We start from the raw sequence: 23,566 nt of genomic DNA on the forward strand, positions 1-23,566 counted from the left end.
CATCACAGAGATTGGGACAAAAGTTCGGCCCAGACCGGCCCAGACTGGCCCATCACAACCAGCACGCAGATACTCTACAGGCCCACTCTGCCGAGGCTCATAGAAACACACATGCCCTGATTACCACCATTTTTGAGGGGCGCCAGCCACTCCTACACACAGGTTCAATGTTTGTTTTGTAAACGCCATTGACAATGAAGGGAAATGTATTTACTTTAATACATTAGCGCCCCTCACTTCACACGGGTGTGATTTTTACTGAAAGCATCCCTCCATGTTCTGGAGCTTTGAGTAAAACGTAATGATAACCACAATAAAGACCCATAAATATGATAGTAAGCCAACAGTACAGGGTAAACTGTAAAAATTATAGTAAGCCTACAGTACATAAATATGATTGTATAAATGATAGTAAGCCTACAGTACACCAGCTCAGTGGCCTTGTGGTTAGAGTGTCCGCCCTGAGACTGGGAGGTCGGGGTTCAATCCCTGGCCGGTTCATACCAAAGACTCAGCATCAAGGGTTGGATTGGGGGTAAGTCCCTGCGACATACTAGCGTCATGTCCAGGGGGTGTACTTGTACATCAAGCTGCCTCACGCTACAGAAACAGGAGATAGGCTCCTGCCCTATGGGCCTCATGGCTCGGCAAGGCTACTTACTTTTACTTACTACAGTACATAAATATGATAGTAAGCCTACATTACAGGGTAAAGTGTATAAATATCATAGTAAGCCTACAGTAGAGGGTAAACTGTTGTGCCCTTCAGTTCCTGTCCTTTGACTGCAGGTGCGCTGGTCTCAAAAACATAAAAGGAAAAGACTTGTTCGCCGCATAAATAGTTAAGACTGAAGACTGAAAGACTCCTTAGAGCATTTCAAACCGAAACGTTTGATACTTTTAATCTCACTGGGGGCACGGTGGCACAGTCGGTAGTGCTGTCGCGTCACAGCTAGAAGGTCCTGGGTTCAATTCCCGCTGGGGACGCTGTGGGCACTGGGGGGCGTGTTCTCTCCTCTGCGGCATCAGTGCCCATACCCGAGGCGGGGTTGGCGAAAGGGCCTTTCTGTGTGGAGTTTGCATGTTCTCCCCGTGTCAAAAAACTTGCAGTATGGTCTCTAAACTACCTCCCCCTGGCCAGCCGGGGCACCTGATGGGAGGGGAAAGGAACTGGTTCCTTCCACACGCTACGTCCGGCCGGGGAAACTCCCCTCTGTCAGGTGAAAAGAAGCAGCTTGGACTCCTCTAGCATAGAAGGAAGCATGAGGTCAGTCCGCTGCCCTCCCCAGGTTGTCAGAGGAAGTGTAGCACATTTGAACCTCACTTTGAGCACTCATTACGAGCAAGTCTCTGACTAAGGAGTCTTCCTTAACTATTTATGCGGCAAGTTAGTTTTCTTATAAAGATTATTACGGAAACATGAAACACCATAATGTACAAACATCTCTTTATTGAATGTTATTAAAGGACCATTTCACCCATTTTCAACCTAATATCTTCATATAAACGGTCCTCACTAATGTTCATTCATAAAATGGTACGCTCTGTATCTCAGATGTTTGTTTCATACTCTCTAGCCTCTGTTTGCCTTTCAATGAAACTGTATTTTGATAGTCAAGCAATATTACACTCGAGGTTGTGCGTTACTGTCATTAATGGCACGCCAGCGTTGCTGCAGGAACGAGCCGATAGTCAGCGCAGAAGTGCCATTATCCCATTTTTGGCGGGAACCCCTTTTGGTGTTTTAAACATTATAAGTTATAATTTAGCTATTGAAAAATAGCAGGACCTACAAGCTCATAGCACTATGAGCTTGTAGGTCCTGCTATTTTTGAAAATGTAGTGCAAAGCTTTGAATATATATTCTTTCAGAGCCAACGTTTTTAACTCAAATCTTTGCTTCTGGGGGGGGGGGGGGGGGTCCCTGGAACAACATACTGTATTTTCAGATGGGGGTCGGTGGCCAAATACAGATAATTTTTGAGGGTACGCTTGAGAACGACTGACATAGAAACATGGGTTTTTCCGATAACTGTCAGGCTTTAGAAGACATTTTGTAGAATCGTTCTCAGGTCTAAATGGGTTACGGTAAAGCACATCCTGAAGTGTAATACTGCGACTATACAACGGTTACCCTTGAAAAAGAAAAAAGTTCATTATAACTAGGATATTCGATACAAAAATATATTTTTTTAATGACAGATGTAGCCACTACGAACGAAAGTATCCCAAGAAAACGGCAAGCCTAGCAACCCAGCCGGCTCTGTTTTGGGAGAGCAGCGAGACCCAGCACAGCTGATATTTATGTTTTGATTAGGCGTTCCATCATGCTCGTTTAAGCACGGCTAGAAGGCTACTTCAACCAGATTGCTTCCTAGAAACAACCTGTTGTATAATGACACATATCACCTACATGTTACTGATTATATGGAATGTTATATTATTGTAATCCTTTCAGTATTTCATGCAAAATAAATTAAACTGAACAGACCGAATGCAATTGTGCACGGTGTACGGCACAAATAACGCCTTCTTTCAATAAACTATAATCTTAGATAGACACAATTGACACAAGGAATTGACACTCGCACTTCTGCTGACTTGGAAAATTACAATTACAGTGATTTGTGGAGAATTAGGAGAGAATGAGACCAGTGAATGCTCCGCTGTTGTGCGTCCAGGCAGCTCCACTCCCGACAATGCCTGACATGTCCATTACAGGCTCGCTCTCTCTCTACCAAAGGAAATTGTCATAGCGGGTGGTCTGAGAACCTGCTAGGCGCTTTCCTAAACGTGTGTGGGTGTGGGCAAGATAGCAATTTTAGGGAAAGGGCATTAACACGCTCACGGGCACACCTCCAGCCGCAAATAAAGGAGTCTGCATTATGCAGTTTAGCGGGTGGCGTGGCCGCAAGATACCAGAGCATGATAGAGCCCGTAGGGCTCCATTTTCGTCACCGCTAAACCCCTTATCCCTAAACGTCTTTGCCTTTTTTTTTTTACTATTTTGCTAAACATTTTTGAATAGTTAAAATGGCCAGTCTACAAGCTCACAACGTGTCAATGTAGATTGGCTAGTTGAACTATTCAAAAATGTTTTTCAAAATAGTAAAACAAGGCAAAGACGTTTAGGGATAAGGGGTTTAGCGGTGGCGAAAATGGAGCCCGTAGTCTTTAATGTCATTTCTAGTGTGTGTGATGGAAGATGTAGTTCTTATTACTAATGTGTGATGGGAGATGTAGTTCTTATTACTAATATGTGATGGGAGTTGTAGTTCTTAGGGTCATTACTAGTGTGTGGTGGGAGATGTAGTTCTTACTGTAGGTCATTACTAATGTGTGATGGGAGATGTAGTTCTTATTACTAATGTGTGATGGGAGATGTAGTTCTTATTACTAATATGTGATGGGAGTTGTAGTTCTTAGGGTCATTACTAGTGTGTGATGGGAGATGTAGTTTTTACTGTAGGTCATTACTAATGTGTGATGGGGCATGTAGTTCGTATTACAAATGTGGGAAGGGAGTTGTACTGTAGTTCTTAGGGTCATTACTATTGTGTGATGGGAGATGTAGTTCTTATTACTAATGTGTGATGGGAGATGTAGTCCTTAGGGTCATTTCTAATGTGTGATGAGAGATGTAGTCCTTTTTAATATAAATAAAAAAGGTCTATGGGAGTTTTGAATGGTTAAAAATCATCAAAAGTTAGTGTGACATTGATGTCAGATATTCTTATCGGCTCTGTGCAGAACTGTAGTTCCCTAGGTTTCCAGAAGGCGGCGTTACCACAGTTCCTGTTCCAGGTGAAGGTGTCATGTGTGTTAAATCTGCTGCTGAGCCAATTAAATTGTAGCTACAGATTATTTGGAGAAATCCACCAGCTTACTGTCATCAGTACGGGACAGCGGTGATGTCATCAGTACGGGACAGCTGTGATGTCGCAACGAAGGACATCAGCACGGCTCGGGACAGCGGTGATGTCATCAGCAGGGGACAGCGGTGAGCAGGACGTTCTCCAGGGTGACGTTAGGCTGGGCGTAAACGGTTAGCTTAGCATCGTAGCCTCTCTGCTGCAGGAAGTGAACTCTGCCCTGGTTGATCAGCAGCTTGCAGAGAGAGCCGATACGATGGCGCTCTTCACTGGAGAGAACCCTGGAAGAAATACCCGAATATGGAGGATTTGTTTTGTGTGTTTTTACGCTAGATGGCGCTCTTCACTAACCTATGAGTCACCGTTTGGCTCTCATTGAAACCAAGAAATCATGATGATGTGATGGCCACAGCTAACCGCTCCCACGTTACTGCACTTTCAGAAATACTAATGAAACATAACTATAACTATATAAACGGTGAATCATAGGATAGTGACGAGCGCCACCTAGTGTAAAAACTAAAAAACACTAAAAAAAATTGTGCCGTGTCCTTATGAAAGAAAATAGTCCAAAGTCGTCATTGGCAGGGAATGAGTTTTAATCATAGTGTTCAGTGTATAATTCATAAATCATGGTGTTTAATTACCCGTTCAGAGTATCGGGTGTTGCGTCATGGTCCGATTCATCGTGTTCTCCCTCGTCGACCTCGTGGCCTCCTGAAGGCCCGTCCTGCGTCCCCCGGCCGGGCTGCAGGCCGCACGTTGCCCAGCTGGACATGCGCTGGAAGACGTTAAACTCCGCCCCTCCCAGCCCCCGCTGCCGGAAGAACTGCTTCCCCACGTAATGACGCCAGTCACACCGATGGTGGCAGCACAGAGCAATGACCACACCTCCCACAGCACTCTGGTGAAAATAATAATAATAATAATAATATAACACTGCCAGCGATGCGAGCGAGCCAACGCTGAAATCTCATTAGAAAATAAATAGTAGCGGGTAGATCTAAACCAATAAAAAAAAGTGTCAAACATTAAACACAAGTGTCAAACATTAAACACATGTTTTTCAATGAGACTGTCCTGACGTGCGACCCACAGTATATTCGCTCGCAGAGTCTCTATTTGAGCGAGGTTTCGCCCCCAAACACTTTTAATTGGTCGATATCTACGCTACTATTTATTGGCTACTTCGCAACGCAATGACCGAGCTTGCAGATCTGCCATTTCTGCTATGACATGTTTGGAAATAAATGAAAATACAAATCAACACGGACACGATTATGACAATTAGAATTGCGATGAAGTCATTATGAAATAATTATGACAGGCCTACCTTCACAGAACCAGTTGGGTGCGGTTGTGCAGACTCAACACAACCAGTTGGGTCCGGTTGTTGAGACTCAACACAACCAGTTGGATCTGGTTGTTCAGACTCGACACAACCAGTTGGGTCCGGTTCGGGTGAGTTTTGCATCTTCGGCCGTTTACATGGAGGTTCTGCTTCAGCTCCTCTGATCCGGTCTCTCCTAAACAAACACCTCAACGCCAGGTCTATAGACCAAACATATACATGAACATTACTACGTTAGACGTCATACAATTTAGGGCATTTAGCAGACGCTCTTAATCCAGAGCGGTTTACAGTAAGCAAGAACAACAAACATGGTCATGAAGCGGCTCCATGCTTCCATCCAGCGGTGATTGACCAACCCAACTGGGTGAGCGAAGAACTACAAAATGAGCAGGTCTCCTGGTCACCTCAGAACACTTAGATGTTTGTTTAACTCATTCTGAACGGGAGCCCCTTTTGGTGTTTCAAGCATTATGTTGTACTTCAGCTATTGAAAAATAGCAGATCTACAAGCCACGCTACGAGCTTGCTATTTTTGACAAATCGTGAAAATAAATCTTTGAATATATATTCTTTCAGAGCGAATGTTTTAAACTCAAATCGTTGGTTCTGGGTGCTCCCTGGAACAACATATTTTCAGTTGGGGGTCGGCTGCCAATTACATTTATTTTTGGGGGTCTTTGACATGAAAATGTTTGAGAAGGACCGAAAACTGTCAAGATTTAGAAGACATTTTGTAGAATCGACCTCAGGTCTAAATGGGATAAACAGCTATAGCGCTTAATGTTTGTGTTGTCTGAACACAGTGTTGTCTGAACACAAACATTAAATGTGTCCCTATACCTGCTCTGCTGTGCTATACGTGACCTCATGTACCGCTTCATGTGCAGGCAGGGCCGGATCTACCATATGGGCACTTTGGGCACGTGCCCAGGGGCCCTTGAGCACCAGGGGCCCCTAAAAAAAAAGAAAAAAACATTTTTTTTAGCTCCACAGAAAATGTCCCTGCTAATCCGAATGAAATAAATGGTGTCTAAAAAGATTAGTGTTTTATTGTTGGTGAGAAGGCAGCTGAAAAGTGCAATTGTGTGTAAAGCAACAACAATGCGCTAGATTGGCTGTCACTCTGGGGGGGGGGGGGGGTAGGCGACCGGAAATAGGCCAATATAACGGCATAAAACTGCCTCAAAACGGCTCCAAAACAGCAAAACATTTGCGCACGCGTGGAGCTTCAGTGCCCAGGGGCCCTCAGAGGTGTTAATCCGGCCCTGTGTGCAGGGCATCTGAGTCAGTATCATCGCTGTCATAACGGACCCTACATGCAGTACGGTTAGGTTTCTGTTTCTGTTCTTGATTAATGGCTGCGTCCCATCTGCCCTCAAGTCAGCCAGAGTAACACCACTCCTCAAGAAACCAACCCTTGACCCCTCAGATGTCAAGAACTACAGACCGGTATCACTCCTTTCATTTCTATCAAAAAGCATTGAACGTGTTGTCTCCAACCAGCTCTCTCTCCATCTCTCACATAACAACCTGCTGGATCCCAACCAGTCCGGATTCAAAAAGGCCCACTCCACAGAAACTGCCCTGCTGGCAGTCACAGAAGCACTACATGCTGCCCAGGCTGCTTCCCACTCCGCAGTCCTGATTCTCCTAGACCTATCAGCAGCATTTGACACAGTGAACCACCAGCTGCTCCTAGACACCCTAGCGGATCTAGGCATCGGCGGGACGGCACTAAAGTGGTTCTCCTCTTACCTCACCGACCGGACCTACCAGGTCTCCTGGAAAGGTCTGTTATCATCCCCCCGAACCCTCCAAACTGGGGTCCCACAGGGATCTGTACTTGGTCCCCTCCTTTTCTCACTGTACACAAAATCCCTTGGCACTATCATCTCTGCTCACAATATATCCTATCACTGTTATGCCGATGACACACAACTGTTTCTATCCTTCCCCCCCTCTGCCACCCAGGTGGAAGAGCGCATCACTGCTTGCCTGGCTGACATCTCACAGTGGATGTCCTCCAACCACCTCAAGCTGAACCCAGACAAGACTGAGCTTCTCTTCTTCCCAGCTAAGTCCTGCCCGATGCGGGAGCTAACTATTTCCGTAGACAACGCCCTGGTAACGTCTGTCCCAACAGCCAGGAACCTTGGTGTTGTCCTGGACAGTCAGCTCTCGTTCAAAACTCACATCACAGCTGTCACTCGATCCTGTAGGTTCACACTCTATAACATACGACGAATTAGACCGTTCCTCACCCAGGAATCATCCCAGCTCCTAATCCAGACAACAGTCCTGTCAAAACTTGACTATTGTAACTCTCTCCTTACTGGCTTACCGGCATGTGCACTGAAGCCTCTCCAACTGATCCAAAATGCCGCAGCTCGCTTGGTCTTCAACCAGCCAAAATTCTCACATGTCTCCCCCCTGCTCCGCTCCCTGCACTGGCTCCCGGTCGCTGCCCGCACAGAATACAAAACTCTGATGTTGGCATTTAAAGCAACCAAAGGTATGGCTCCCCCATATCTTGCCAGCATGATTGAACCCTACAAACCCTCCCGCGCACTCAGATCAGCCAACGCAGGGAAGCTGGAAGTACCCTCACTAAAAACGCCGGGACAACGCTCCACACGTCCCAAACTCTTCTCCCTTCTGGCCCCAAAACTGTGGAATGCACTTCCCGTTGCAATCAGAACTGCAGCATCACTCCCGATCTTCCGCCGTAGTCTGAAAACCCACCTTTTCAGACTCCATCATGGCCCATAGCACTTACCCTACCCCCCTTAGACAGCACTTCTTAGACTTATATAGCATTTGAAACAGACTTATAGCATGTCATGTAGACAGCACAATAAGTGCATTGTATGTAGTCATAGCACTTCATAGTATATAGTGTATAGTAGTCATAGCACTTCATAGTATATATGTACAGCATAGTATAGCATATGTGTAGTTTATATGTATAGTGTCATTATATAGATATGTTCTAGTTATAGTTTATATGTATAGTGTCATTATATAGATATGTTCTAGTCACGTTCTTAGCTTACGCATGTTTCGCGATAAATGCTTTTTACATATGTGATGTATTCCCATGCTTTTTGTTCTTGCTTATTGTAAGTCGCTCTGGATTAAGAGCGTCTGCTAAATGCCTAAATTGTAAATTGTAAATTGTAAATTGTAATGTAAATGGCTCTGGATTAAGAGCGTCTGCTAAAATGCCTAAATTGTAAATGGTTCTAATCTAGATTGTGGAACCATCGGCGCACATGCTTGTATGTCAGAAACCGAACGGTGTGGGATATGTGCATTTTATTTATTTATTTTTAAGTTTTATTTCCTGTTATATTGTATTGTTTAAAGGTATATTCAGTGATTTGACTTAATTCAAATATCACTTATTTTTTCACTTTTTGTCTGGATAATCCTCCCTACTATAGAGTGTGTTGACCATATAAGGAGTTCCTCCCTGTCCCCAGTGAGCCCCTGGGGTCAAAAAACCCTAGTTTCAGTTTTGGTGGCGGGTGGCAAAACCTTCATCCAATCAGGATGAGAGGGGCCTTCCTCCAATCATGATCGAGTGGGGGCGGGCCTTGGTGCACATGCTGTTGGCCTGTTGCACTTCCCCCCACTGTAGAGCGTCCATGTGCACATTTTGTTACCGGGGCGGACTGGGTGGTTTTCCAAATCACCCAAATCACTGAATGCTCCTTTAAATGTGATATATGGATCTCCCTGGGTCTGAAATAAAGATTGATTGATCAATCAATCAATCAGTATTTATTTAGCCCTCTAATCTCTGATCAATACAGTTACACCACTTTAATGTAAGCCTCATGCCTTACCTGTTGCCGCTCCACACAAATGTTTTCCAACTCCAACAACCTCCATGTTGTTCTCAGACAGGAGGCTCACTTTACCTAAAAACAACATAATAACTATTATATTATACTATTAACTTTACCTAAAAAACAATAACTTTATCATTATACTATTAACTTTACCTAAACACAATATGTAATGACTTTATTATTATACTATTAACAAACAATATTAACATAACTTTATTATAATACTATTAACAAACTATTAACATTCATATTCCATAATTAACGACTCACTCAGATTTAGGTGTTGAATTCATTCATATAAATTAACATAAGTAACGACTCACTCAGATCTAGGTGTTGAATGAATTCATATAAATTAACATAATTAACGACTCACTCATATCCAGGTGTTGAATTAATTCATATAAATTAACATAATTAACGACTCACTCAGATCTAGGTGTTGAATGAATTCATATAAATTAACATAATTAACGACTCACTCATATCCAGGTGTTGAATGTCCACCTGAAGTCTCTCAAACTGAGTCCCATCGTCCTGGTGTTTACCATCCACCTACATGCACACACGCACACATGTACGCACACACACACACACACACACACACACACACACACACACACACACATGCAAACATGCACACACGCACGCACACACCCGGGGGGAAAAATACCCGAGATAAAGCCATTTTGGTGAAATAAATAAACAGAATGTGATTTTGCGTTCGCGCCATGTTCCGTTGCCTGTGGACTCTGGTGTTTTTAGTTATATGGTGCCGTTTGCTGACATTGGCTGACATAAAAAAATCACACTCGTGTGAAGTGAGGGGCGCTCTTATCATCATACAGTTTGTACATCCTCATACATCATCAAATTCCGGCCAATCACAATGGCCGTCCTCACTTTTCTGCCATCACTATTGATCCCCAATATGCACTTTGCTCAGCCAATCATCGCTACGGGGTGCTCAGCCAATCAAATCGTCGCAAGAATTCACACAAACAGACAAAGCTGGGCATAGGAGGTTCAAGATGGAGTGGCGGATCAGGTACTATGATTAGACTAGGAGGGAGATTTAATTTTAAAAAAGTTAAAAAAATTTAAATGATGTTCGTCAGGTCACCGAAGACGAAGATGTTATAGTTACATCGAAACGTTGTCTTCTGTACTTGCTTCTACCCTGCTGAATAAAGGCTTAAACTGTTCCAGTTTGCTCCAGTGCCTTCCTCATACCAGTCTCCTGCTCCTGAGATGCGCCGAATATATGCTTGAGGTGAACCCCCTCTACAGCTTGTAGATTTCCACAACCTGTACGGACTGTGATTCTGCTGGCGATCAATTTGCCATATTAGGAGATCAACGGTCATCGCCTTCCGAGATTGGCCGACCCGACTCGTGGGCCTTGCCGATTGGACAAAGCTTTGCGTAACATTTGCACCACTGAACCAATAAGTGACGGCGAGCGCAGCAGAATGACATGCATGTGTGTTCCAGAGCGAGAAGTGATAAATCAACCCCATCTACCGTTTGAGAAATGTTCTGCTGGACGCTGCCTCTGGATGGAGCTCCAGGGCTTTACTGGAACCGGGCTGTTGCAATCGGACGTGACGCTTACTTATTAAACATCTTCAACACAGTGTCTTTGCGCTGGAGAAAGTTGACCCCAGTGACGCCCGGAACAGGAGAACCTCACCTTGAGGTTTCCTCCACCTCCTGCTTCATCATGGCACTCTGCCACCATCATCGGAACAAAGATGTTTGTATTTGGGGGGTGGGGGGGATTCAAGGGCCATGACTTCAGACACTCCAACACCATCAGAGTGTTTGACACAGAGACCAACCATTGTCTGAACACACCCTCTACACAGCTTCTTCCAGAAGTACGCGCTGATCATTCAGCCTTTACCTACAATGGAGAGCTGTACATATTCGGTGGCTTGAACTGGAAACACATCTTCACTGATCTGTGGAAATTCAGTCCGGAGACCTTCTCCTGGACGAAGGTTGAGCCCAAGGGGGAAGGTCCGTCTCCGATGTCAATGTGCTGTTGCATGGTGGGAGATTGTATCATCGTCTTTGGAAGTGAGGGTGAATCCACTGACCTGCATGTCTTAGACTTCAGTTCTAGCCTCAAGACATTATGTAAGCTGGCAGTTATTCAGTACGGTCTGGAGCAGTCAGAACTCCCACACAACATCAGGTGGGAACTGGCAGCCATGACTAGCAACAGCAAATGAAAAGAAACAGTCCACTAAAAAACAAAACAAACTAAAGGTCAATTAATACATGCCCCGCCAGGATTAATCTACTGGGCGACTGTGGCTCAAGAGTTAGAGCAGGTCGTCCAATGATCCATGGGTCGGCGGTTCGAATCCCGGCTCCTCCTGTCTACATGTCGAAGTGTCCTTGGGCAAGACACTGAACCCCAAATTGCTCCCGATGTGCTGGTTGGTACCTTGCATGGCTTCCGCCGCAATCGGTGTATGAATGTGTGTGTGAATGGGTGAATGTAATGCACAATCTATGTAAAGCGCCTTGGATAAAGGCGCTATATAAATACACCATTTACCATTTAATCTATGAATTCACCTTGTATTACCAGGATTTTGCCCCCGTTTAACCCTTATTTTGAAGAGACAAATATCTGCGACCGGATGTTATGATGAATAGTGTGTGTGTTGTCGCATATCACTACTGGTCTGCCGATGAGAGCAGAGAAAGGGCTACTGCGGCGATCACAGCGTCGGATATCTGCCATGGAATAAACCTCGTTTTGACCAGAAACAGGGGCGTAACTACCGTGACGCAGACAACGCAACTGCGCGGGGGCCCAGAGCGACTGTGGCTCAAGAGTTAGAGCAGGTCGTCCAATGATCCATGGGTCGGCGGTTCGAATCCCGGCTCCTCCTGTCTACATGTCATGAACCCCAAATTGCTCTCGATGTGCTGGTTGGTACCTTGCATGGCTTCCGCCGTGTGTGAATGGGTGAATGTAAATGGGTCTATGTAAAGCGCCTTGGATAAAGGCGCTATATAAATGCACCATTTACCATTTACCATTTAGAGGCAAGGGGGGGCACCCGGCCGCCCAACCGTGCCGTCGGTAAAATACAATTATAAATACATACAGAGATGCAATGACAGTTGAGTTGATCCAATGTTGGCGGAGCCTGGTGGTGGGTGCTGCTAGCACACACCATAGATATATGGCACACACCACACGCGTGCCCCGCCTCCCAAGAGCTCTGGTGGAGACGGAGTGTGTGTAGGCCAATAACGTGAAGGAAGTCAGAAGTGGCGAGTGTGCAGCGGGATGCTCTGCTCTGTTCACAATCGCGACAGGTATACGTTCACAAATCACAACTACTGTACAGTGTCCACTGTGCCCCGCTGTTTATAAATCAAAACGCAGACCGGTGGCCGCGGGGGTGGGGGTGACGATGTTGTCACCTGTGGGGGGGGGGGGGGGGGGGGGGTACTGACGTCTAGTTACGCGGCTGACCAGAAATGTCATCTGGGACAAGGAATTGGACCACGCATCCGTGCCCCAGATAAAGTGGGCGCGGATGCGTGCGCAGTTCAAGATGGCGCGTCAATGTTGACAAATCAGATAGCTAGCAATCCAATGCTAATGTGAGTAGCCTCTCGACTCGATCGATCAAAACCTGTATAAAAGACCAATTCCGGTAATTCTACGGGAATGGCGGTCGGCCAGATTAATCCAATTCACGTAGGTTTACGGGAAAGGCGGGGAAACGGTTAAAAACGATAAAAAAAATCACACTTGTGTGAAGTGAGAGGCACCTCAGAGCAAACTAAACTAACAGGAGCTACTTCGGAGACGTTTACTCGCCCCTGGAATCCATTGGAATGGTGGAAATGGAATGTTAACAGCCCAATTTATATTGTAAAATCAAAGTTAAATTAACTCTGAGAGTGTACAAATGGAACCAAATGGACCATAACGGGTCCATTTGGTTCCAAACTATAATTTAGCAGGGACCCCTCAAGGACCCCTGGGGGTCCCCGGACCCCACTTTGGGAACTACTGACGTAACGACACATTATGACATACATTTTCCCTTCATTGTCAATGGTGTTTACAAAACAAACATTGAACTAAAGACAAACATTAAACCTGTATATAGGAGGGGGATATAACACCAATCAGGACAGTGTGGGCGGGGTCTTAAAGAGACGGGGTACCTTGAAGCGAGTGCTCGATCGTTCCACGAGCAGGAAGTGGTAGTCGTCGCGTGGCGGGAAGTGGCCGTTGTCTTCACGGTGGTCATGTGACTTCAGCGCCTCGTGGATCCAGTGGGACAACTTTCCCTTCCCGGCACCAAACTCCACGTAACACCTCCGACCAACCAGCAGCCGCAAGGAGGACATGTGACCCAAGATGGACGCCTGATAGGACGATTAAAACAATGACATGTGATCCAAGATGGAGACACCTGATAGGACGATTAAAACAATGACATGTGATCCAAGATGGAGACACCTGATAGGACGATTAAAACAATGACGTGATATCCAAGATGGACCCTGATAGGACAATTAAAACCTAATTTGTGCCCAAGACGTCTCCAGACGTCCTTAGAATTATCGCATGGTGTGCCCAGAACGTCTGGACCCGTCTTAGGAAAAATGTCTTTTTTTCTCCTTTTGTTTTCTTTTTTTTTCGAAATCGGATGGGCACTCCACATCACTATTCTGAAAGAATACAAGCCAGGGCACATGAGGGGTTAAAACAACAGTGGTGTAAAGTAACTAAGTACATTTACTTAAGTACAGTACAGTACTTTTATTTATTTTTTACCTTAAATTTATCCCACGATTTTGTAACCCATTTTTTCTTTCTTTGTTTTTTTTAGGTGTAGTTTTGTACCTGTTGTTTGAGGTGTTTCAGAGCAGATTCTCCATTCTTGGGATGGTCGAGTTGTTCTTGAAGAGCGGGATGAGACAGGATGTTCTCTGTGTGACCTTCCAGTCCTGCTCAAAAGGTCACAAGGTCAGAGGTCACAGCATTACAACATTACAACACTGCTAGGCAGGCCCCCAGAGCGACTGGTCCCTACCATAGAGTATAAAGAAGGATAGAGACTGAACCGGCGCGATAGCAGCCCTGGGCCCTAGCGGTAAGAGGAGGGACTGCAGGCGGACCCGTGGAAGTATGACGAGGAAACCCCGTGCAGCTGGGCTTTAACGTTGAGCGTGTTTGCACTTCCGCATTTTGGGCACCAAATTTTGGCGGAAGTAGACGGTCCTTCCGGGTGCTTCAAAACGCAACTGAGCAACTTCCACTGACATGAATAGCGGGGGGGGGGGGAGCTTCGCACCAGATCAGTCTCTATCCTTTTATATACTCTATGATATTGTCCTTTCTCTTATGCCAGAGCCAACAGGAGGCCCTCTCTCTGCCGTGTGTGTTCTTGGGGGATTGCAGCCACTTCGAGGTCTCTAGGACTATGGTTTGCTTCCTGCCTAGGGTCTCTATGCGGTGTGCATGCGTCCGTCCTTGTCCACACAATGCCCTAACCACACCATAGGGCATTAAGCAACTAGTTGACTAGTTTACTAGTCGACTAGTAAATCCACTAGTCGACCTTGTTGGTACTAGTTGACTAGTTGATAAGAAAAAAATAAGATTTTTTATTTTTATTTTTTTTCGATTTTGTAGGCCTCAAAATCAGGTAGATTATAGTTATAGTCACCAATGTACACAGTTTTTAAATGTACAAATATTTATTTCCAAGATAAATTTCCATTTTTACATAATAGGTAGTTAAACAACTAGTCGACTAGTAAACTAGGCAACTAGTCAACTAGTAAAAATTGAAGTGAATGCCCTACCACACCAAAGGGTCACCATGCAACTCCTTGGGTCCAAATGGTTGCAAGGAGTTAACGCTAAAACCGTCTTGACCCTTTGGTGTGGTTTGGGGCCATTGAATTCCATGCGTCGGTTGAATCACTAGGGTCAACGTGGGTCAACGTTGCAAACTTGCAACAAGACATATCACACCGCAGGGACAGCGCTAAAACCGTCTTGACCCTTTGGTGTGGTTAGGGCTTTACTCTGGCGTGAGTCAAGGCGGTTAGTTCAAGCCTTCTGTGCGTCTGTGTCACCGTCCTTGTTGTTGCCGTTGAATCTGTCCTAGTGAGTCTCTCTTCTAAAGTATTGCGATCCAATTCAAGTGAGATTTGCGTTCAGTTATTGTATACAGTTGGAGGCCATCGATATTGTCTTCTTTTTGCTGAGGTTTGCGTGATCTGCGCAAAAGGACAGTTAACCCATTTTGGGCGGGAACCCCTTTTGGTGTTTTAAACATTATGTTATAATTTAGCTATTGAAAAATAGCAGATCTACAAGCTACGAGCTTGTAGGTCTGCTATTTTTCAAAAAAACGTGAAAATATTTATTTCAGAAAACTGGAGGATTTAGAAGGATTTTTTAAAATTTTGAGGTCAGGCCTAAATGGGTCAAATGATAAGGGACAATATCGGTGGCACCCAACTGTATTTAGATTTATCGCGGCGATTTTAATTCGGCACTGCGGTTGAGCCAAGCAGGAACACAAATAACAGAGGGCGATGTTGACGATGAGGTCATCATGATTACCTTGAACTGCTTTCTTCAGTTTGTCCAAAAATCCTTCCAACTCCTCCCTGCTGCGATCGGACAAACACGTCTATATATGGACATATATTAAACATTATAAATGATTGGCATAAAATATGGAAATGAGAAAATAATGGCAATATGTTTAAAGATGGAAATATATATTTATTAAACACGTCTATTAAAATGTGTAAATGTGTTTATGCTCCAGACTGATCCATTATGCCTGTTAATTTAAAATATTAAAAGCACACCAGTATAATTGACTGGGTGGGGTCCCCCATAATACTACTACTACTACTACTACTACTACTACTACTACTACTACTACTACTACTACTACTACTACTAATAATAATAATAATAATAATACTAATACTACTATTACTACTACTACTAATAATAATAGTAATAATAATACTAATAATAATACTACTACTACTACTAATAATAATAATAATAATAATAAAATAATAATAATAATAATAATAATGACCTGGTCATCAGAGGAGTCTTCATCAGCAGAACCAGCATTGATGTCTTCTACATAATAAACCTGCAGATGAAATCATTCATATTAATGGTCAACGTCCGTGTGAGTTCAGATCAAATGCAGAGCATATTATTCACACATTACATTATTCATCACTGTTTTTCACTTTCCCAAAATCTACGCTGTTTATTAGCGTTTTTTTGTGTAGACGCCAGAGATTCAGAGTTCGGCCTATGGGATCACCGGCCGTTGCCATGGTTACAGTGCCGCAAGCTATCATCACACTGCGCAAGCGTGGAGTTACTGCTGCCGAGTGACGACCGCACCCACTGCCACACAGGGAACACCATTGCGCGCACGCACGCACGCACGCACGCACACATTGGAGATAGTATTTATTTAAAGATCTGTAAGTCTCGGTCAAAGCCAACTCGGATCGTGACAACTCATGACAACAAACACAATTTTTTGGGCCGAACAAATAATTAGAAAGAAGAAAAAATCACACCCGTTTGAACTGAGTGGTGCAACTCTGTGTGGGGGTCCCCGGAACTTCCAGACTAACAGGAACACACACACCCAGGGTGCCGGCCCGGTTCTGGCGAGACGCCACGCGTCCGAAACACTCTCTCTCTCCCCCCCTCTCTTGGCAGGCAACAGTGCAACACCATCTCTCTCTCTGTTTCTAGCACAACAGCGCCACTTTTGCCCCTCATCATCATTTTTCGACCACGGTCGAGATCACTTTTGCCCCTACTGGTACCCTAAACATAGGCACATAGGGATGGACAAAGGAACAGCAATGTTCCTTGGAGTGGCTGCACCACTCAAAAAGGTTTTCAACACTTTTTTTTTTCCTTCTTTGTAATTATTTGTTGGCCCAAAAAATGTGTTTGTTGTCATGAGTTGTCACAATCCGAGTTGGCTTTGTCCCGAGGATTACAGGTCTTTATATAGATACTTTTTGAAACGTCCTATGGGGACAATTAATGGGAAATTATTTTCCGGGCCTGTTGTCGTCGTCATGAAAGGGGGGGGGGGGGGGGGACTGCGACGCTCTATAATAACCTTGGTATGGAGGCTTATGTGACGATATATTCTATATAATATATAGAATATATCGTCACATAAGCCTGATGATGTAGATATTATCTACATCATTCTAATAGTTTGTACTGATTCTCCCTCAACTGCATAAGCTATTGATACAGTGATATCACCACCACCATCATCATCATCATCATCATCACAGTCCCAGCATGTTACAAGAGGTGAAAGGTCATGTTTACGTACAGGTTTGGGTTTCTCTCGTGAGTTGCATTTCTTCAAGTGTTTGGAGAGTTGATCTTTATACACCGTGCTGTTGATGACATCATCACATTAATATTAATGACATCATCACATTCATATTAATGACGTCATCATATTAATATTAATTACATAATTATACAATGATATGGACAGTTGATCTTCACCGTACTGATAATGACAATACATCATGTCAATAATAATAATAATAATAATAATAATAATAATAATAATAATAATAATAATAAGCAGAGTTGATCTTTATACACTGCTGTTAATGACTATAAATCATGTTATTACTACACAACCATCAACCATGTAATTAACTTACTGTTTAGGGTCCAGAGGACAGGGGATTCTTTCGTTGATGTTTCCCTCCTCCTAAAGCAAACAAACAAACAAACAAATAATAAATAAATAAATAAATAAATAAATAAATAAATAAATAAATAAATAAATAAATAAATAAATAGCTTCATGTCTCCATATTCATTTTACGTTTTTCCCCCAAAAGTCGTTAAAGGCATCTTTAAAGGCAGTAAATTAGTTAAAGGACCACTTCACCACTTTTCAGCCTATCTTCGTACAGTTGGTCCTCATGAGCATGATAAAATAACACATTGTTTTTCTACTCAGTCTGTGTCTCATAGGAGGGCTGCAAGCTGCTGTACAGCCTGTACATGGGATGGAGATGAATCACGATGGCATTTTCATTGTCCTAAATGTTGTTGAATTTGAAACATTGTCATTTATATGTAGCATACCACGACTTGTCATAGGACATGATAGAAAATGACTCTGTTCTTAATGATATTAAAAACAATGAACACAGTGACCACAGCCCCTTAACTGTAAATTGTTTTTTCCTTTTTCTAACCCTGTATATGATAGAACTGTACCCATTCTATACAAACTGTTAATACAATAATCAATGAATCAGGTACAACTGTTGAGCAGGTGTCAGAATGAGCTATATCTAGCTGAATTACATTCTGGTGGGCTACCAAGAACCACAGCAATGTTATATTTACGTTCCATCTCTTCTCCCAAAATAGCCGATCTACAGCTTATAGCAGTGGTTTCCAAAGTGGGTTATGGGGACACCCAGGGGTCCTTGAGAGTTCCAGGGGGTCCCCAGCTAAATGATAGGTTAATTAACATTAACATTGATTTTACAATATAAATTGGGGGTCCCAGCATCCCTGGCATATCTCTTCAAGTGGGGGTCTGCGGGCTAATTAGTGTCAATTTGGGGGTCCTTGACTTGACAGTGGGGACCACTGGCCTGTAGTGAGCTTGCAGATCAGCTTTTTTTCTGAGAACAGGTTGTATATCAATATATTATATCACATATCAATATCTACAAGGGACGTTCAATATTTAAGGACGTTCCAATTCCTAGGGGGATGATTTATCCCCCTATCCCTTGACACTCATTATGTAGGGGCAAGCGGAAGGGGCAAGGGCTGAGGGGTAGGGTTAAAAAAGGAATTGAGAAAGGGCCTTAGAGTTACAGACAAGGGTCCATTTGGTTCCATATGTACACTCTCAGAGTTACAGACCTGTAAGGGTCCATTTGGTTCCATTTGTACACTCTCAGAGTTACAGACATGTTCTAATGTCTTTTAGAACATTTGGTTCCATGTGTTACACTCTCAGAGTTAAGACCTGTAACTGTAAGGGTCCATTTGGTTCCATGTGTTATATACACTCTCAGAGTTACAGACCTGTAAGGGTCCATTTGGTTCCTATACTATCTATCAGCATGGGGACCCCCTGGAGTCCCCGGACCCCCAGTTTGAGCAGCACTAAAAGCAACAGACCTGTCAGCAGCATGTTAGCATTAGCAGCATGGCTACAGCTAAAAGCACTAATAACATTTAAACAACAGGTTGTCATGGTAACCACGGTACATTATTTAACGCGCGCACATACACACACACACATGCACTCACCTCGTGCGCGTGCTCGCCGCAGAAGGCGCGTCCACGCTTGACGATCATTTTACAGAAACGGTTCTTCTTCTGCACAAAGAAACTGCACCTCTCCGCCGCCATGTTGGATCTGGTGACGTCACGCATGCACGAGGTGCATTTATACCTTGAACTGCTGCTTTGACAGGAAAGTTAATAATAATAATAATTATAATTATAATTATAATTATAATTATAATTATAATTATAATTATAATTATAATTATAATTATAATTATAATTATTTATTAGAAGTGACAGTTATAGAGCGTCGCAGTCCCGCCCCCTACCATGGCCCAGGAAATGAATCCCAATGCAATTTTCCCATAGACATTTCAAAAAGTATTTATTTAAAGACGGTTACGGACAAAGCCAACTCGAGTCGTGACAACTCATGACAACACAAACAATATTTTGGACCAAACAAATAATTACAAAGAAGAAAAACAACAAAAAAAGTGTTGTAACCTGCCGTTTTTTTCTTCTTTCTAATTATTTGTTCGGCCCAAAAAATTGTGTTTGTTGTCATGATTTGTCACGACTCGAGTTGGTTTTGTCTGCGGCGTAAACGTCTTTAAATAAATACTTTCTGAAATGTCTATGAGGAAAATGAACGGAGAATCATTTCCTGGGCCATGGTAGGGGGCGGATCTGCGACGCTCTATCGACCTCTTCATCGCTGCCCGTTTGAAATGACCTTTATCCACGTTTTAAACGCCACACTGCGAAGCTTGTATATCTGCTATTTTTGAGCATTTTCGGAAAATCTTGAAAGTGTTTGAAGAATTTTGACGGATTTGGCATTTTTGTAACACAAACCTTGGTCCGTGGCCAAATATATATACATTTTTGTGGTCCTTGGCACAAAAACCCCTAGCCCTAGGGGTCCCAGACCCCACTTTAGCTATTGAAAAATAGCAGATCTACATGCCCATAGCGTGGCACCGAGTGCCGCGCTATGAGCTGACTCAAATCTTTGCTTCTGGGAGGGGGTCCCTGGAACAACATCTTTTCAGATGGGGGTCTACGGCCAAATACAGATAATTCTGGGGGTCCTTGGCGTGAAAAAGGTTGAGCACCACTGACATAGAAACAGATTTTTGAGTGGTGCAACCACTCCCTTACGGAGCTATGTGTGTGGGTGGGTGCGTCTGAGCACGAAAACAGCATGGTTGTTTTTCACCACCTGTGCACAACCTAACACACACACATACACCTTTAAACCTTTAAAACCCATTTAGACCTGGTGTAACCTATACGCTGTTTTACCTTTAACCCATTTAGACCTGGTGTAACCTATACGCTGTTTTACCTTTAACCCATTTAGACCTGGTGTAACCTATACGCTGTTTTACCTTTAACCCATTTAGACCTGGTGTAACCTATACGCTGTTTTACCTTTAAAACCCATTTAGACCTGGTGTAACCTATACGCTGTTTTACCTTTAAAACCCATTTAGACCTGGTGTAACCTATACGCTGTTTAACCTTTAACCCATTTAGACCTGGTGTAACCTATAGGCTGTTTAACCTTTAAACCCCATTTAGACCTGGTGTAACCTATAGGCTGTTTAACCTTTAAACCCCATTTAGACCTGGTGTAACCTATAGGCTGTTTTACCTTTAACCCATTTAGACCTGGTGTAACCTATACGCTGTTTTACCTTTAAAACCCATTTAGACCTGGTGTAACCTATACGCTGTTTTACCTTTAAAACCCATTTAGACCTGGTGTAACCTATACGCTGTTTTACCTTTAAAACCCATTTAGACCTGGTGTAACCTATAGGCTGTTTAACCTTTAAACCCCATTTAGACCTGGTGTAACCTATAGGCTGTTTAACCTTTAAACCCCATTTAGACCTGGTGTAACCTATAGGCTGTTTTACCTTTAACCCATTTAGACCTGGTGTAACCTATACGCTGTTTTACCTTTAAAACCCATTTAGACCTGGTGTAACCTATACGCTGTTTTACCTTTAAAACCCATTTAGACCTGGTGTAACCTATACGCTGTTTTACCTTTAAAACCCATTTAGACCTGGTGTAACCTATAGGCTGTTTTACCTTTAAACCCCATTTAGACCTGGTGTAACCTATACGCTGTTTTACCTTTAAAACCCATTTAGACCTGGTGTAACCTATACGCTGTTTTACCTTTAAAACCCATTTAGACCTGGTGTAACCTATAGGCTGTTTTACCTTTAAACCCCATTTAGACCTGGTGTAACCTATACACTGTTTTACCTTTGAAACCCATTTAGACCTGGTGTAACCTATACACTGTTTTACCTTTGAAACCCATTTAGACCTGGTGTAACCTATACGCTGTTTTACCTTTAAAGGATAATTCCATACTAAAAGGGATTCTTACCTTTATTTGTTGTTACGTCCCCACCAAAGACGTCCAGGTATTATTTTGTGCAAAAGCGCATTATTGGCTATTTCCCCTACCACAAGCCCTCAATGAATTGCATTGAATTGCATTGAATTGAATGGGGCTATGGGGTGTTGTGCTAATTTGCTTATTTCCATCGCTCAAATCTCCATCGCTCCATCTCCTTTAATGCCGGCTGCTCCCTCTGTGTCACATTCACCTCTGTGTCTCATAACAAAAAAAAATCTTTTTTTGTAAGAATTTTATGGTTTTCAGAAAGCCTTAGGTTAGGTGTCAGGTGAAAATTATCGGTTAATTAAACATAATAATAATAGTAAACATACAATTAACAGACAATAGTGCTTTTTAATATGTGTTTATTCACTGATTATAGTACCAGTAGCATTGTTACATATACACTCTATAAAGTAATAGTACCAGTATCAGTGTTACATATACACTCTATAGAGTAATGGTACTGGTATCAGTGTTACATATACACTCTATAAAGTAATAGTACCAGTATCAGTGTTACATACACTCTATAAAGTAATGGTACTGGTATCAGTGTTACATAGAATAGACCAGAACACCACTCCATATGTTGTAGTTGTCTGAGTCATCATAGAGTGTGTACCCAGAAGGTAGTCTCATGTAAACGGTGTCTCCCTCCTCCAGCTCTAGGATCATTCCATTAGAAATGGATTCCATCTGTCCATGATTGTTGTATCCAAAGCTATACATGAGACGCTGATCATTTTTATACATTGTGATAACCACACGCTCTGATGATCTATTAAAGAGAGCTGCAGTGAACCTGAAGTGATAAATGCCTTTAACAGGAGATGTGAAGATATATTAACCTGCAGGGCCGCATTACATGATGATGGTGGGGGCCACATGTGGCCCCCGGGCCGCCAGTTGCCCATGTATGATATACATTTTAAACATAGCCAGTGCCTTTTCAGCTTTTTCAAATCATTCTATTCTCAAATTATTAAAATAATGTAATGCTAAAGTAAGTCATTTTGTTCCCAGCACTGTCCTCTCCGTGCATCTACTGAACATAATATGATTATTATCACCTTCACTTTCTTTCTTCAAGGCCTCCACGCTGTTCTCACTGCTGCTCAGTCTGGTCTCTAGAACCTGGACCTGATCATCAGTGGTACCCAGTCTGGTCTCTAGGACCTGGACTTCGGTCTCACTGCTGCTCAGTCTGGCCTGAAGGTCTTCCAGCTCTTTCTCACCGGCACTCAGTTTGGCAGCCATTTCTGAAGAGAAGAAAATCACAGCAAAACTGTTACATATTTTAAAACACACACACATCAGCGCGGCTCATAGAGCGGCACAGAGTGCCGCGCTACGAGCTTGTAGATCACATTTTGCACACACAAACAAAGCATTTATTAAACATCCTGACCTGCATTCTCCTTGGCCATTTGTTCCATCTCGTGCTTGGTGATGGCCAGCTCCACCCGAAGATCACTCACGGAGTCCCTCTGCTTCTCCACCTCTCCCTCCACGTTGCTCAGGCTCTCTCTGGTCTCGGCTCTCATGTCCACCACGGTGGTTCCCAGGTTGAGCACCATGGCTCTCTGCTCCTTGACCTCTCCCTCCACGTTGCTCAGGCTCTGTCTCTGCTCCACCACGGTGGCTCCCAGGTTGAGCACCATGCCTCTCAGTTTCTCCAGTTCAGTCCAAAGGTCG

The 23,566-nt window shown here is 43.4% G+C and overlaps 1 protein-coding gene across 1 annotated transcript; it reads right to left on the reverse strand.

Annotated features, from left to right (window-relative positions):
- Nucleotides 1–1,849: 1,849 nt before the first annotated feature.
- Nucleotides 1,850–19,567, reverse strand: trmt13 (tRNA methyltransferase 13 homolog). The gene is made up of 12 exons (XM_079505214.1): nt 19,462–19,567; nt 17,838–17,887; nt 17,492–17,558; nt 16,202–16,261; nt 15,706–15,775; nt 13,972–14,075; nt 13,287–13,490; nt 9,563–9,635; nt 9,075–9,149; nt 5,206–5,423; nt 4,520–4,776; nt 1,850–4,153 (listed from the first exon to the last, which is right to left on the reverse strand). The coding sequence occupies exons 1-12, from the start codon at nt 19,561–19,563 to the stop codon at nt 3,985–3,987; spliced, it is 1,449 nt and encodes a 482-aa protein (XP_079361340.1). The 5' UTR covers nt 19,564–19,567; the 3' UTR covers nt 1,850–3,984.
- Nucleotides 19,568–23,566: the final 3,999 nt, after the last annotated feature.

This window comes from Electrona antarctica (genome assembly GCF_951216825.1).
Source record: "Electrona antarctica genome assembly, chromosome: 7".
Classification (NCBI taxonomy): Eukaryota; Metazoa; Chordata; class Actinopteri; order Myctophiformes; family Myctophidae; genus Electrona; species Electrona antarctica.

What these genes read in the sequence shown, in the direction of transcription:
- trmt13 (XM_079505214.1), bottom strand. Translation starts at nt 19,563, where the DNA reads ATGGCGGCGGAGAGGTGCAGTTTCTTTGTGCAGAAGAAGAACCGTTTC. An exon ending in TGAAACACCTCAAACAACAG is followed by an intron (nt 13,491 to 13,971) that starts GTACAAAACTAC and finishes TCGTCCTATCAG; the next exon opens with GCGTCCATCTTGGGTCACAT. An exon ending in ACCCAACTGGTTCTGTGAAG is followed by an intron (nt 4,777 to 5,205) that starts GTAGGCCTGTCA and finishes TATTTTCACCAG; the next exon opens with AGTGCTGTGGGAGGTGTGGT.